This window comes from Nerophis lumbriciformis, linkage group LG23 (genome assembly GCF_033978685.3).
Source record: "Nerophis lumbriciformis linkage group LG23, RoL_Nlum_v2.1, whole genome shotgun sequence".
NCBI classification, from domain to species: Eukaryota; Metazoa; Chordata; class Actinopteri; order Syngnathiformes; family Syngnathidae; genus Nerophis; species Nerophis lumbriciformis.
This window is the reverse complement of record NC_084570.2, coordinates 37,608,551-37,623,729: the sequence shown is the minus strand read 5'-3', so window position 1 is coordinate 37,623,729 and position 15,179 is coordinate 37,608,551. Positions and strand designations below refer to the sequence as shown.

The 15,179-nt window shown below is 37.9% G+C and overlaps 1 protein-coding gene across 4 annotated transcripts in view; it reads left to right on the top strand.

Annotated features, from left to right (window-relative positions):
• tafa5l (TAFA chemokine like family member 5, like) overlaps window positions 1-15,179 on the top strand; it is a 110,308-nt gene that overhangs the window by 58,506 nt on the left and 36,623 nt on the right. For all 4 annotated transcript variants that reach the window (XR_009817822.2, XM_072915891.1, XM_061985603.2 and 1 more), the window contains exon 2: window positions 1,564-1,713. Coding sequence is in view for 3 of the 4 variants with exons in the window: in XM_072915891.1 (XP_072771992.1) it covers window positions 1,564-1,713 (150 nt within the window). In the remaining variant the exon portion in view is untranslated. The remainder of the gene's footprint in view (window positions 1-1,563; window positions 1,714-15,179) is intronic.

Genomic DNA, 15,179 nt, shown 5'->3' with positions numbered 1-15,179 from the left:
AGTGGTCTTTGTTGTCTCTCATCAAGTCTGCCATGATTAGTAGTCTTGTTGTTGTTGAAGGGAAAAGTGAACGTTGTGATGTGTTTGTGAAATTAATACGCCTAAAATTATCAAAATATGTAAATATAACATGTTACTATGAATATTACTACATTACATATATACGTACGGCGTCTATACAAAACTATGATGGAGATCTTTGGATGTTTTTTAGAGCGCTTTATAGGCGGAATAAGCTCTGTTGTTAGCTGACTCTTGCTAGAGTTAATTTACGATTTAGAACACCTAAAAAAAGAAAAATATTTGTGTTCTTGTCTTATACAAGGATTGTGAATGATAGGCAAAATTAAAAAAAAAAGAAATCCATCCAATCAAAAATGTAATTGCTGGATAGATGTCATGTGTAATCAAATATGTTGACCAGCACACGTAATATTCTCTCTCTCCGTCGTCTGTTATTGCAGTGAGGGCCTCCTTCTCACCACAACGACTGTGGCCGTTTGTGCCTAACTGTGCCAGTTTGCACTGTTGGAGGGATCTTTAAACTGACTGTACATGAGAACTTGTACTTGTACTTGCATATCCGAGCAAAAACACACACATTGTATCTCATTTAGGTTGTGGAAGGAGAGCTACTAGGAAGGGAGACGCACACACCAAGTTAACTTTCAGTTTCCATCCCCGTCAAGGCGGACCAGCCTCGGTTGACATAAGCATGCAAGGAGGGCGAGCATTTTAGAGATTGCTCGGTTCGCTGTCCGAGCGCTGGTATTATTATTGTTTGTACTTACACTTTTTGTGTATAATAAAATGTTAAACTCCAATTTCTGGCCACCTCTCATTGTTTTTGAGGAGTGGGACAACAAAGCACGGCACCACCGAGTGCTTCCAAATTCATTTGAAATACCAGACGGTCTTGGAATGCTACAGATTTGTTGCCATCTTGTGGACAATGTGAGTAAATCAGATCAATGAGCCTTGCATGTACTTTGGAACAATTGCACAGCATTCACATATATGACACAAACCAAACACCCTTCCCTAGTTATAGTGCAAAGTTAAATATGCAAAAACAGCACATGTAAACAGTTTTAGGTTTGATAGATGTGTGCACTAAAGGATTATGTTTGCGTCTCCTCCTCCCAGTTTTTTGCGCATTTTATTAATCGGCATATATTTTGCTGACTCGTGAAGGCAAAATGGATTTCCATTGATTGCTACCTTAGCTAAAATTGGTGTTTGTTTTGCACGCAGCCCTTGAGCAGATCAGGCCTACATAATCCCAACATTGAATCCAAAGTTTGTTTCCGGAGCATCTCTTGTTTCCATTCGACGAGTTGCGTAATATTTTGCAATGCAGTCTGCTGAAAATGATGGAAAGTGCCACTCCACACAGCAGTGGTCAAAGTTGGAATTGCCACACAACACAATTTAAGATCAACCGCCATCAGGCGGGTGAAGTTGGTAGTGCAACCCCCCCAGTTTGTCACGTTTCATGTGTCGGGTAAACCGTACGAATTAACCTTCCCGCTGTGACACGTTACATCATCGTTGTGTTTGTAGGCCAGCTGGCGGTGGGAACCTGCGAGATTGTGACGCTCAACAGGGACAGCAGCCTTCCCAGGCGGACCGTCGCCAGGCAGACCGCCCGCTGCGTCTGCCGGAGAGGCCAGATCGCCGGCACCACGCGAGCGAGGCCGGCTTGCGTCGACGGTATGTCAATAAAAACACATTTCTCTTCCCAAAGTGGACGACGCAAACAAACAGACTGACGAACTGTCAAACTTTAAAAAAAATAGTATTACAAAATAAAATATAAAAAAGTGGAATAAAGGAGCAAACAGATGTACCGTATTTTCCGCACTATTAGCCGCACCTAAAAACCACAAATTTACTCAAAAGCTGACAGTGCGGCTTATAACCCGGTGCGCTTTATATATGGATTAATATTAAGATTCATTTTCATAAAGTTTCGGTCTCGCAACTACGGTAAACAGCCGCCATCTTTTTTCCCCGTAGAAGAGGAAGTGCTTCTTCTTCTACGCAAGCAACCGCCAAGGTAAGCACCCGCCCCCATAGAACAGGAAGCGCTTCTTCTTCTACTGTAAGCAACCACCCGCCCCCGTAGAAAAAGAAGAAGCGCGCGGATATTACGTTTCATTTCCTTTGTGTGTTTACATCTGTAAAGACCACAAAATGGCTCCTACTAAGCGACAGGTTTCCGGTTCATGAAAAGACGCAATCTCTCCATCCGCACACAGACTACTATTTCACAGCAACTGCCTAAAGACTTTCAAGAAAAGCTGGCTACTTTCCGTGCATATTGTAAAAACAAGATAGCTGAAAAAAAGATCCGGCCAGAGAACATTATCAACATGGACGAGGTTCCACTGACTTTTGATATTCCTGTGAACCGCACTGTGGATACAACGGGAGCACGTACGGTGAATATTCGCACCACAGGGAATGAGAAGTCATCCTTCACTGTGGTTCTAGCTTGCCATGCTAATGGCCAGAAACTTCCACCCATGGTGATATTCAAAAGGAAGACCTTGCCAAAAGAGACCTTTCCAGCCGGCGTCATCATAAAAGCTAACTCGAAGGGATGGATGGATGAAGAAAAGATGAGCGAGTGGTTAAGGGAAGTTTACGCGAAGAGGCCGGGTGGCTTTTTTCACGCAGCTCCGTCCATGTTGATATACGACACCATGCGCGCCCACATCACGCTGGTTTTTAATATATTATTAAAGTTTGACTGACCTATCTGACTGTTTTTTTGACATTCCTTTAGCGCAGTTAGATGCGGCTTATAACACGGGGCGGCTTATAGGTGGACAAAGTTTTGAAATATGCCGTTCATTGAAGGCGCGGCTTATAACCCAGGGCGCCTTATGGTGCGGAAAATACGGTAATGTAACAAATCAATGTCGCAATATTGACACTAATAACACAAACTGAAACTGAAACAATACAAAAAGAATGTAAGTTAATAATACTAACACTGACACTCATTAACCTGTTAGCATATTAGCTTGATTACATTACGATAACACGTACAAATATGCATGCAAACACATGGGACGGTTTAGTAAGTGTGAATTGTTTTAGTTATATTGTAAAACTTACAAACGTTGCTTGCAGCGATGAATGAAGAATCCATGCGAGTAGAAACGCTATGGACGATTAGAAGACGGCACATCACCTCTGCTTCCGGTTCAAAGCTTTAAACACAAATCAGTTCACATTCACCAGCTGCACCTGCAGTGAGTGAACTCGTCCAAGAGATGGCGCCACAGCGCAAACAAAAGAGCACCATTTCAGTGCCTTTGCTTGTGTTTTATGAAAACTGTTTGCTTTACGGCCTTTAGCGAAGAAAAATCCATCAACCGTTTTATAAGCGGAGGAAAAAAGTACCGGCTTGTAGTCCAGAATTAACGGTAAATCTTTTTTTATGTATAATAAGAAAAAAATCTGTAGATTTTGCGGAAGTTGCCAGAATTTTACTGTAAAATTTATGGTGAATTTTACAGCAAATTGCTGTAAATGACAACATGTGATAAATGTTTTTTTTATGGTAAAATTCCAGTGACTAAGGTGCCAGTTTTTCACAGTTAAATCTTCTGTCATTTTTACAGTGCACAATTTGATGGATGACTTGCCTATATTTAAGTATTTATTTTAACAACTGTAACGTATGATAATTAATATTAGTTGCCTTTCAATAATAATAATAATAATAAAGTTGAAAAGATAGGCAATTGCATTATGTTAAAATGGAAAGAAGAAACATTTTTACACAGGAAAGATCAAGTACTTTATTGACACGTATCATTGCCAGGCTTTCGCGGGCCATGTAAAAATTATCTGGTACTTGTACTTCCGGTTCAAAACTTTAAACAGCAGGAATTCACATTCAAAAGCAGCCTTCACCTTCAGTTTGACACCTATGATTTAGCGATTAAGCATAAAAAGTAAAAATAATACATTATTTATTTTGAACTCTATGCGTGGGGCCCATTTGGATCCTTGAGACCTTTAGTGTAATTTTTGTTAAAAAAAAAAATCAAAATTAATTTAAATCAATGTTGTTATGAATTATTGATCTACTAAAGGCTCCAATTACTTTACATGAAATATTCATTTTTGAATATTTTTGGGGTAAATATTGCATAGTTTGTGTATTTACCATGAAAAAAAATTTCTTTAAAATAAAAAACAAACAAACAAAAAACCATAATAAAATAATACAAATAATAATAATCGACAGATAGATCTGAAGTTGATCTAGATATTTAAAAATTAAAAAAAATAAAAATAAGGAATTACTTATTTATAACATTTTTATGAGTGGGACCCTTCTGGATCCCTGAGAATTTTAGAGGGATTTTTCTGTTTTTAATATAATTATCATTGTTAAAAAATATAATGAATCAAAATAAATTATTGACCTATTAAAGGCCCAATTACTTCACATCAACTATTATATTCTGAATAGTTTGGTGGAAAATATTATATATTTTGTGTTTGTTTTTTCTTATTAAAAATATAATTTTGAAAAAAAGTGTGGGCGTAAAACAAACAAAAAAACAATAAAAGAATAATAAAAATGTTAACCTATTTAAGACTCCAGTTACTTCACATCAAATATTCTATTCTGAATATATTTTGGGGAAATATTTAATAATTTGTGGATTTTTGCCCAATTAAAAATAGCATTCAGACAAGAAGGGCCTCGTTTTTTATTTTTTATTTTTGTTTCAACAGATAGATCTGATGTTGATCTATAGATATTCAAGCATTGAAAGTAAAACAAATTATAGTATATCACTTATTTTGAACACTTTTATGAGTGGGGCCCAATTGGATCCCTGAGACTTTAAGTGTATTTTTTTTTTTTATAAACTGCCATTATTAAAAAGATATAATGAATTAAAATCAAAGTTGTTATGAATTATTGACATATTTAAGGATCCAATTGCTTTACATCAAATATTCCATTTTGAATATTTTTGGGGGGAAAATGTTGCATATGTTGTGTGTTTGCCAGAAAAAAATATGTTTTCTTTGACAAAAAGGGCGTAAAACAAACAAAAATTACATAAAAGAATAATACAAATTAATAATTGAAGCATAAATATGAAGTTTATCTCGAGATTTAGGCGTTGAAAGTAAAAAATAAATGTATGACTTATTTTTAACACTTTTCCTGAGTGGAACCGTTTTGGAACCCCAAGAATCTTAATGGGATTTTTTTAAATTATTTCACTGTCATTGCTCAAAAAATAATAATGAACAAAAACTAATGTTGTTATACATTTTTGACATATTTAAGACTCCAATTACTTCACATCAAATATTCCATTCAGAATATTTTTTGGGGAAATATTTCCTAATCTGTGGGTTTTTTTTACTATTAAAAATAGCGTTTTGACAAAAAGGGCATCATTTTTTATGTTTTATTTTTGTTTCAACAGAAAGATCTGACGTTGATCTATAGATATTTAAGAATTGAAAGTAAAAATAATTATAGTATATGACTTATTTTGAACACTTTTATGAGTGGGACCCATTTGGATCCCTGAGGCATTAAGTGTATTTTTTTTAAAGGCCATTGTTAAAAAAAATAAAAATAAAAATAAAAATAATCAAAGTTGTTATAAATTATTGACCTGTTTAAGAATCCAATTACTTCACATCAAATATTTAATTTTGAATATTCTTTGGGTAAAATATTGCATTTTCTGTGTGTTTGCCAGAAAAAAAAAATTATATATATATATATATATATATATATATATATATATATATATATATATATATATATATATATATATATATTTGACAAAAAGGGCATAAAACAAACAAAAAAACATAAAAGTATAATAAAAATTAATAATTGTAGCATAAATCTGAAGTTGATCTCAAGATTTAGGCGTTGAAAGTAAAAAATAAATGTATGACTTATTTTTAACACTTTTTATGAGTGAGACCGTTTTGGATCCCCAAGAATTTTAGTGAGATTTTTTGAAATTATTTAACTGTCATTGCACAAAAAATAGTAATTAACCACAATCAATGTTGTTATAAATGTTTGACATATTTAAGACTTCAATTACTTCACATCAAATATTCTATTCTGAATATATTTTGGGGAAAATATTTAATAATTTCTGGGGTGGGGGGGGGAGCGGTGTTTCCTATTAAAAATAGCAATTTGACAAAAAGGGCATCATTTTAATTTTTTTATTTTTGTTTCAACGGATAGATCTGGCGTTGATCTATAGATATTTAAGCATTGAAAGTAAAAATAATTATAGTATATGACTTATTTTGAACACTTTTATGAGTGGGGCCCATTTGGATCCCTGAGACATTAAGTGTATTTTTTTTTAAATGCCATTGTTAAAAAAAATAAAAAAAATAATTTAATCAAAGTTGTTATAAATTATTGACCTGTTTAAGGATCCAATTACCGGTACTTCACATCAAATATTCCATTTTGAATATTCTTTGAGGGAAAATATTGCATATTCTGTGTGTTTGCCAGAAAAAAAACTAGTTTTCTTTGACAAAAAGGGTGTAAAACAAACAAAAAAAACCCATAAAAGAATAATAAAAATGAATAGTTGTAGCATAAATCTGAAGTTGATCTCGAGATTTAGGCGTTGAAACTAAAAAATAAATGTATGACTTATTTTTAACAGTTTTTATGACTGGGACCGTTTTGGTTCTCCAAGAATTTTAGTCGGAATTTTTAAAACATTTTCAAATATTCTATTCTGAATATATTTTGGGGAAAATATTTAATAATTTCTGGGGGTTTTTCCCTATTAAAAATAGCAATTTGACAAAAAGGGCATAATTTTTTATTGTTTATTTTTGTTTCAACAGATAAATCTGACATTGATCTATTGATATTTAAGAATTGAAAGTAAAAAAAAAAACTAACATATGACTTACCGTATTTTCCGGACCACAGGGCGCACCGGATTATAGGGCGCACTGCCGATAAATGGTCTATTTTTGTTCTTTTTTCATATATACAGGACTGTCTCAGAAAATTTGAATATTGTGATAAAGTCCTTTATTTTCTGTAATGCAACTAAAAACATGAAAATGTCATACATTCTGGATTCAATACACATCAACTGAAATATTGCAAGCCTTTTATTATTTTAATATTGCTGATTATGGCATACAGCTTAAGAAAACTCAAAAATCCTATCTCAAAAAATTAATTAATTTCCTCAGACCAAGTAAAAAAAAAAGATTTATAACAGCAAAACAAAATCAAACATTTGAAAATGTTAATTAATGCACTCAGTACCTGGTTGGGAATCATTTTGCACGGATTACTGAATCAATGCGGCGTGGCATGGAGGCAATCAGCCTGTGGCATTGCTGAGGTGTTATGGATGCCCAGGATGCTTCAATAGCGGCCTTTAGCTCATTTGCATTATTGGGTCTGGTGTCTTTCAGCTTCTTCTTCACAATACCCCACACATTCTCTATGGGGTTCAGGTCAGGGGAGTTCAAGGTTCAAGGTCCAAGGTTTTATTCGTCACATGCAGAGTACACCACAGTGAAATGCTTTTTTCCATGCTCTTCACATATTGCGTACAGTGGGATCCAAACACCAGCTGCTGAATCTAATACACTAAATACAAAAAATACAAAAATTTGAATAGCTCTGATGTACATTAATTACAAGACAATAAGTTGCACAATAAGTCCTAGTAGTTATGGTAGAAGTATCAGTACAAGTAAAAGTACAGTAGTCACATACAGTACCAGTGCAATGTCAAATAGTATAACAGTATATACAGTATGGGAAGTAATAAATATTATGGTGTCTACAGTTCTTTTGGCAGTTGAGTAGTGACAGTAGTATGAACAAAGGTAATGGACAGTGTTGGGACTAACGCGTTACAAAGTAACGCGTTACTGTAACGCCGTTAGTTTCGGCGGTAACTAGTAATCTAACGCGTTATTTTTTATATTCAGTAACTCAGTTACCGTTACTACATGATGCGTTACTGCGTTATTTTACGTTACTTTTTATGTAGTATAAAGTGTGCTTTATCGGAGCGCTGCTGTGTCATCGTTCTGATTCTTCTTGTGTCACAAACCGGAGAAGAGAGACATGCGCTCTGTGTGGGGGGGGGGTGTCTGATCATGGCGGAGCCAGAAGTCGAGTTTGCTAACATGGAGATATTTTCACTACTTTTCTTTTGTCGAGCACAAAGAAAATAACATTTTAGTTAAATGTAAATTGTGCTTTGGATCAAAGATCCCATCTACTGCCCAAAACAGCAATTCAAATCTGCTGAAACAAGCTACATAAGCAACATGCTTCGACGAAGCTACTAAAGAGAGATAGAGACTCTGATGCCACTTCACCTCCACTACTTAAGGATTAAGGTACACACACTCTGTCAATCAATGTTCCCTCTAATTGTTCATGTGTGTGAGCAAAGGCAAAAACTCCCTGAGCATTGAGTGGAGCCCATGTGAGCAACATCAGACGTGCACACTGTGGCTACACCAGCATCACACCTGTCCCAAACCTGACTAAATAACAAGTTACATCTCCATCCATCCATCCATTTTCTACCGCTTGTCTCTTAAGGGGTCGCAGGAGCCTATCTCAGCTGCATTCGGGCGGAAGGCAGGGTACACCCTGGACAAGTCCCCGTCTCATCACAGGGCCAACACAGATAGACAGACAACATTCTCTTATTATTATAATCAAATGACAGCAGTCATTTCCATTTCTAATATAAGTGTTTAGGCCCACTTACAATGACAATAACAACAAATATTGTTTTTCATGAACTGTGTACTTGTATTGTTTGTCTGGGTGGAGGTCCTGCTTTGGAAATAGTTTGTACCCCTTTCATTTAGTTCCCATTAAAACATTCACAAGTTGCACAATGAGATGTAAGCAGGGGATCATGTGTACATTCCTGCAACTTCCTGTTTGTAAAAAATATATTTTTATTAGTATTTATTTAATATACTAACAGCATTTAATGATTAATATTTATAAATTAAGATTCCTAATAAATGACACTAGAATAAGCACACATTTGATTGGTAAATCATAGTGTAACGACCTGGAATTACACTTTATGTGTGGTGTTGGAGTTGTCCGACTTTTTGTGTGTCTGTAAACGCATCACTGGCTAAGTGCCATATGTGCAAGTGTTGGCACACGTGAGAAAGAGCGAGTGGCTGCTGTTGATATAACAAAGTTACTTTTGGTCTGGTTTGTACTGCAGAAAATGACCACTTTTGCTAGATATCTTTTTTTTTTACTAATGTTTTGGTGATGTGTTTATGGCCGACAATAAAGAGTTTTGCTCAGTAAAGAAAATGCCTGGTTAGGCTTTGTGTATGTAGTGTGTGCCTTTCTTGGTTTACATCTATGCTGTTATTATGCTGTTTGTTACTTATGTACGTTATGTTGCAGCTATTTAAAATAGTTTTGTCAATTTGTTCTGGCCAGAAACAAATTGGCCTTTGTAACATATCTTTGTCTTTGTGTGTTGTATGTAGACCACATTGCTTAGCAGAGTTCAGTGATGCAAATGCATGTCAAGTTGATCAACACATTGTATTATTCTCCAGTGCAATAACAGTACTGAAATGAAGGCTAAAAGGGCATTAATGGGAGCTTTAAAAAAAAAAGAAAAAAGAAAAAAAGAAGTAACTAAATAGTTACTTTTCACAGTAACGCATTACTTTTTGGTGTAAGTAACTGAGTTACTTTTGAAATGAAGTAACTAGTAACTGTAACTAGTTACTGCTTTGCAGTAACTAACCCAACACTGGTAATGGAACAGTAAGACTTCTTTATACTCTTGTCTTTACATTATTTACAGTCATTGAATGAAGAGTATTGTAGTCCAGTAATTACAGTGGTAAGTAAATGATAAATGATAAATGGGTTATACTTGTATAGCGCTTTTCTACCTTCAAGGTACTCAAAGCGCTTTGACACTATTTCCACATTCATCCATTCACACATACATTCACACACTGATGGCGAGAGCTGCCATGCAAGGCGTTAACCAGCAGCCATCAGGAGCAAGGGGTGAAGTGTCTTGCCCAAGGACACAACGGACGTGACTAGGATGGTAGAAGGTGGGGATTGAACCCCAGTAACCAGCAACCCTCCGATTGCTGACACGGCCACTCTACAAACTTCGCCACGCCGTCCCCAAGTAAAGTGATTCTTGTGCGTGCGGTTTTGTGCAATTGTGATAAGTTTTAATCAGCGGTGCAGTTGAGCAGTCTGATGGCTTGGGGATAGAAGCTCCTCCTTAGTCTCTCCGTGTTGGCCATGAGACTCCGGTAGCGCTTGCCTGATTGCAGCAGTGAGAAGAGGCAGTTGCTTGGGTGGCTAGAGTCCCTCACTACCCTCTTGGCCTTGGATCTACACCGCCTGGTGTAGATGTTGCAAATGGTTGGGAGCACACCTCCGATGGTGCGCTCGGCTGATCTGGCCACTCTCTGCAGTCTGTTGCGGTCGTGTGCAGTGCTATTCCCAAACCAGGAGGTGATGTTTCCAGTCATGACACTCTCTGTTGTGCATGAGTAGAAGTTTCTGAGGATCTTGTGGTTTAGCTTGAACTTCCTGAGTCTCCTGAGGAAGTAGAGACGCTGTCGTGCGTTTTTCACCACGTTGTCAATGTGTGTGGTCCAGGACAGGTCTTCTGATATTGTCACTCTCAGGTATTTGAAGTTGGTTTACTCTCTCGACCGGCATCCCGTCTATGCTGAGTGGACTGTAGTTCCTGGCCCCCCGTCTCCTAAAATCCACTATGATCTCCTTGGTCTTGCTGACGTTCAGGGCGAGGTGGTTCTCCTGACACCACAGTGCCAGGTTCTTCACTTCACTCAGGTATGCCGTCTCATCGTTACCGGAGATCAGGCCCACCACAGCTGTGTCGTCAGCAAATTTCACAATGGAGTTTGTGGTGTTTTTAGCCACAGAGTCATGTGTGTAGAGTGAATAAGGGAGGGGGCTCAGAACACAGCCCTGGGGGGCACCGGTGTTGAGGATGATGGGTGATGAGGTGCAGTTCCCTGCTCTCACCACTTGTGGTCTGCCTGTCAGGAAATCTAGGACCCACTGACAGAGGGTTGAGTTCAAGCCCAGGTCCTTGAGCTTGATGACGAGTTTGGATGGGACTATGGTGTTGAATGCTGAACTGTAGTCTATGAACAGCATTCTCACATAGTTCCCCTGCCTTTCTCAACGTTGGCCTGGGGTGGAATGTATCCTCCGATGAGTATGACTGATGTTAGTTCCCTTGGTAGGTAGAACGGGCGGCATTTGATGATGAGAAACTCCAGGTCCGGTGGGCAGTGTTCCCCTATCTTCTCCACACTGCTCGGTCCACACCAGTGTTTATTCACCATAAAACCCACGCCTCTGCCTCTTGATTTCCCCGACAACTCATTCCTGTCGCTCCGGTACACGGAGAAGGGCTCCAGGCTGATGGCGTGGTCTGGAACCTCCGGTGTGAGCCAGGTCTCAGTGAAACACAGGACGTTACAGTCTCTGTTGTCCCGCTGGAACTTAATCCTCGCCCTGATGTCGTCCAGCTTGTTCTCAATTGACTGGACGTTGGAGAGCAGGATAGAAGGGAGAGGCGTCCGGCTCGCAAGTCTTCTCACGCGGTTCCTTCTTCCCCCTTGGCTGCCACGGTATCGATGGTGTGTCCGCCATTCTCCTTTGTTGTTGTTACCGGCATTAGGATGGACTCTCAATTCTGCTGGGAGTTCCTTCAAGAGGTCCGAGCTTTGTTGAAGTTGGTGAGTTGTTTTTGAATTTATGTCCAAAAGAGTCTGTCGGTCGTAAACAATTGTTGTGCCATTGGTCGAAGTAAAACAAACAAAAAAACTACACAAAATAACCAAAATACGCGAATCTTGTGACGAGAGCGTGGAGAGGCAGCCGAACGGAGCAGCGCCATCTTGTTCCAGAGCTTAGGGTCCGCCAACAAATGGCAGGTCAATCAAGGACAGTAATGCCATGTTCAGTACACCAGTTACTGGTGGTTTTGGCCCTGTGGGCAGGTGCCAGATCATGCTGGAAAATGAAATAATCATCTCCATAGAGCTTTTCAACAGATGGAAGCATGTAGTTCTCTAAAATCTCTTGGTACACAGCTGCATTGACTCTGGACTTGATGAAACACAGTGGACCAACACTAGCAGCTGACATGGCTCCCCAAACAATTGCGGACTGTGGGAACTTCACACTGGATTTCAAGCAACTTGGATTTTGCTCCTCTCCAGCCTTCCTCCAGACTCTAGCGCTTTGACTTCCAAATGAAATACAAAACTTGCTTTCGTCTGAAAACAGGACTCTGGACCACTCTGCAACTGTCCAGTGCTTCTTTTCCATAGCCCAAGTCTGACGCTTCTTCCGTTGTCTTGAGTTCAGGAGTGGCTTGACCATGGGAATACAGCTATTGTAGCCCATTTCCCGAACACGTCTGTGAACAGTTGCTTTTGATACCTGGACTCCAGCTTCAGTCCACTGTCTTTGAAGCTCCCCCAAATTCTGGAAGCGGCTCTTCTTCACAATGCTGTTAAGGCTGCGGTCCTCTCTCATGGTTGTGCAGCGTTTCCTGCCACATTTCCTCCTTCCAACAGACTTTTTGTGAATGTGCTTTAAAACTGCACTCTGTGAACAGCCTGCTCTTTTAGAAATGTATTTTTGTGTCTTACCCTCCTGATGGAGGGTGTCAATGATGGTCCTCTGGACAGCAGTCAGGTCAGCGGTCTTCCCCATACTTGTGATTTAGAGTACTGAACCAAGCTTAGTGTTTTTAAAGGCTCACGGAAACCCTTGCAGATGTTTCGAGTTAATTAGACGATTCAAGTGATTAGTTAAATAGCCTGCTAGTATACTTTTTCATGATATTCTAATATTTTGAGATAGGATATTTGAGTTTTCTTAAGCTGTATGCCATAATCAGCAATATCAAAACGACAAAAGGCTTGCAATATTTCAGTTGATGTGTAATGAATCCAGAATGTATGACATTTTCATGTTTTTAGTTGCATTACAAAAAATAAAGGACTTTATCACAATATTCTAATTTTCTGAGACAGTCCCAGGCGCACCGGATTATAAGGCGCATTAAGAGAGTCATATTTTTATGATTTTTTGGTAAATGTAAAAGACTTCCTTGTGGTCTACGTAACATGTAATGGTGGTTCTTTGGTCAAAATGTTGCATAGATGATGTTTTACAGATCGTCTTCAAGTCACTTTCTGACAGTCGCTTCAGGATGTGTCGTTTTGTGGGCGGTCTTATTTACGTCCCTCCCCTTCGACAGCGTCTTCTCCCCGTCATCTTTGTTGTAGTGGTGTAGCATGCAAGGACGGGGGTGGAAGAAGTGTCAAAAGATGGAGCTAACTGTTTTAATGACATTCAGACTTTACTTCAATCAATAATGGAGCAGCATCTCCACATCCACCGGAAATGTGTCCCGTGAAAAACCGTCCGACCGTAACTCTCTAATAACTAAAATTCCTTGGGTGAATAATGTAAACTCACTACACCGGTATGTTTTAGCGCTTTCATGGCGAGTTTACTGACAGATATAAGTAAAAACTTGACACTACTTTATATTAGAAAATTGCAACAGTGGAGGATGAATGTCCCATAACAAGAAGATAGAGAAAAAGAAGAAGCTTATCGACTCCGGTGTCGGCACAGACTTCAATGGCGGACGCACGTAATTTTTCAGGATTCATGCAGATCCTAACAGCAGGTATCAAAAGGCAGTGTTGGGTTAGTTACTGAAAACCAGTAACTAGTTACAGTTACTAGTTACTTTATTTCCATAGTAACTCAGTTACTAACTCAGTTACTTACACCAAAAAGTAATGCGTTACTGTGAAAAGTAACTATTTAGTTACTTATTTTTTCTTTTTCTTTTTTAAAGCTCCCATAATGCCCTTTCAGCCTTCATTTCAGTACTGTTATTGCACTGGAGAATAAAACAATATGTTGATCAGCGCTAGGAATTTTCAAAATGGAGTCCCAGGGACCCCATCAAGTCATAAAAATGGGGTCCTACAGTAAATTTTTGGGGTCCCACTTTTTTGTAAGCGTTTTGAAAAAAAAAAAAGATAAACGTATGCATTATCCTGTTATATCTCACATTCTATATTGTGTTTTGGAAAAAGGTTGTCATAAACGTTACTTATTTCATTAAAAAAAATAATACAAAAAGAAAAAAAATGTGTATACATATGTAAATGTATTCAGTTATAAACATTCATTCACTTTCTTCTTTCCTTCATGGATCTAAACTTTACCGCTGCTGGTAGTTTTTTCTATGTTTTTATTTAATAAGTCGTAGGTGTATTTATTTCAGTATAAAAGTGTAAAAATTGTTTTGCTTCGGTCATGAAATGATGATAATGGTGTGCCAGGGCATACATACATTTTATACTAAACGCTTAAATCTCTGGAGTCTACATCAACTTCAGATCTATCCCTCATTTCAAAATGTTTTAGGTTTTTTATGTTGTTTTTTTGTTTTCCTCCCTTTTTTGTCAAACAAAACTATGTTTTTAATGGCAAATACACAAAATATGCTAAATCTTCCACCAAAAATATTTTTCAAAGTGGAATATTTGAAGTGAAGTAATCGGAACCTTGGATAGATCAATAATTCATAATAACATTGATTTTGATTCAATATTATGTTTTGAGCAATGACAGTTTGAAAGAAATTGATTACCGGTAATGTGGACCCCGACTTAAACAAGTTGAAAAACTTATACGGGTGTTACCATTTAGTGGTCAATTGTACGGAATATGTACTGTACTGTGCAATCTACTAATAAAAGTCTCAATCAATCAATCCACTCCTTCGCTCTATCGCTCTCTCTGTCTCTCCCCCTCCCTCACGAATTCTGCTGCATACACACAATTTGTTTTGTTTGTAACCCCTTCTTAACCCTGAACGTACATTGAAAATACATGCAACCCTAACTCAAAATGCCGGATATTTGAGGCATTTAAGAAACTCCGCGTGGACAGCCCCGCAAAAGAAGACATGTCCGGGGAAAAGAGGACGCATAGTCAGTCTAGAATATCTCCATGTTAAGAAACTCGGCTTCAACTCCACATTGATGTCTTGTTA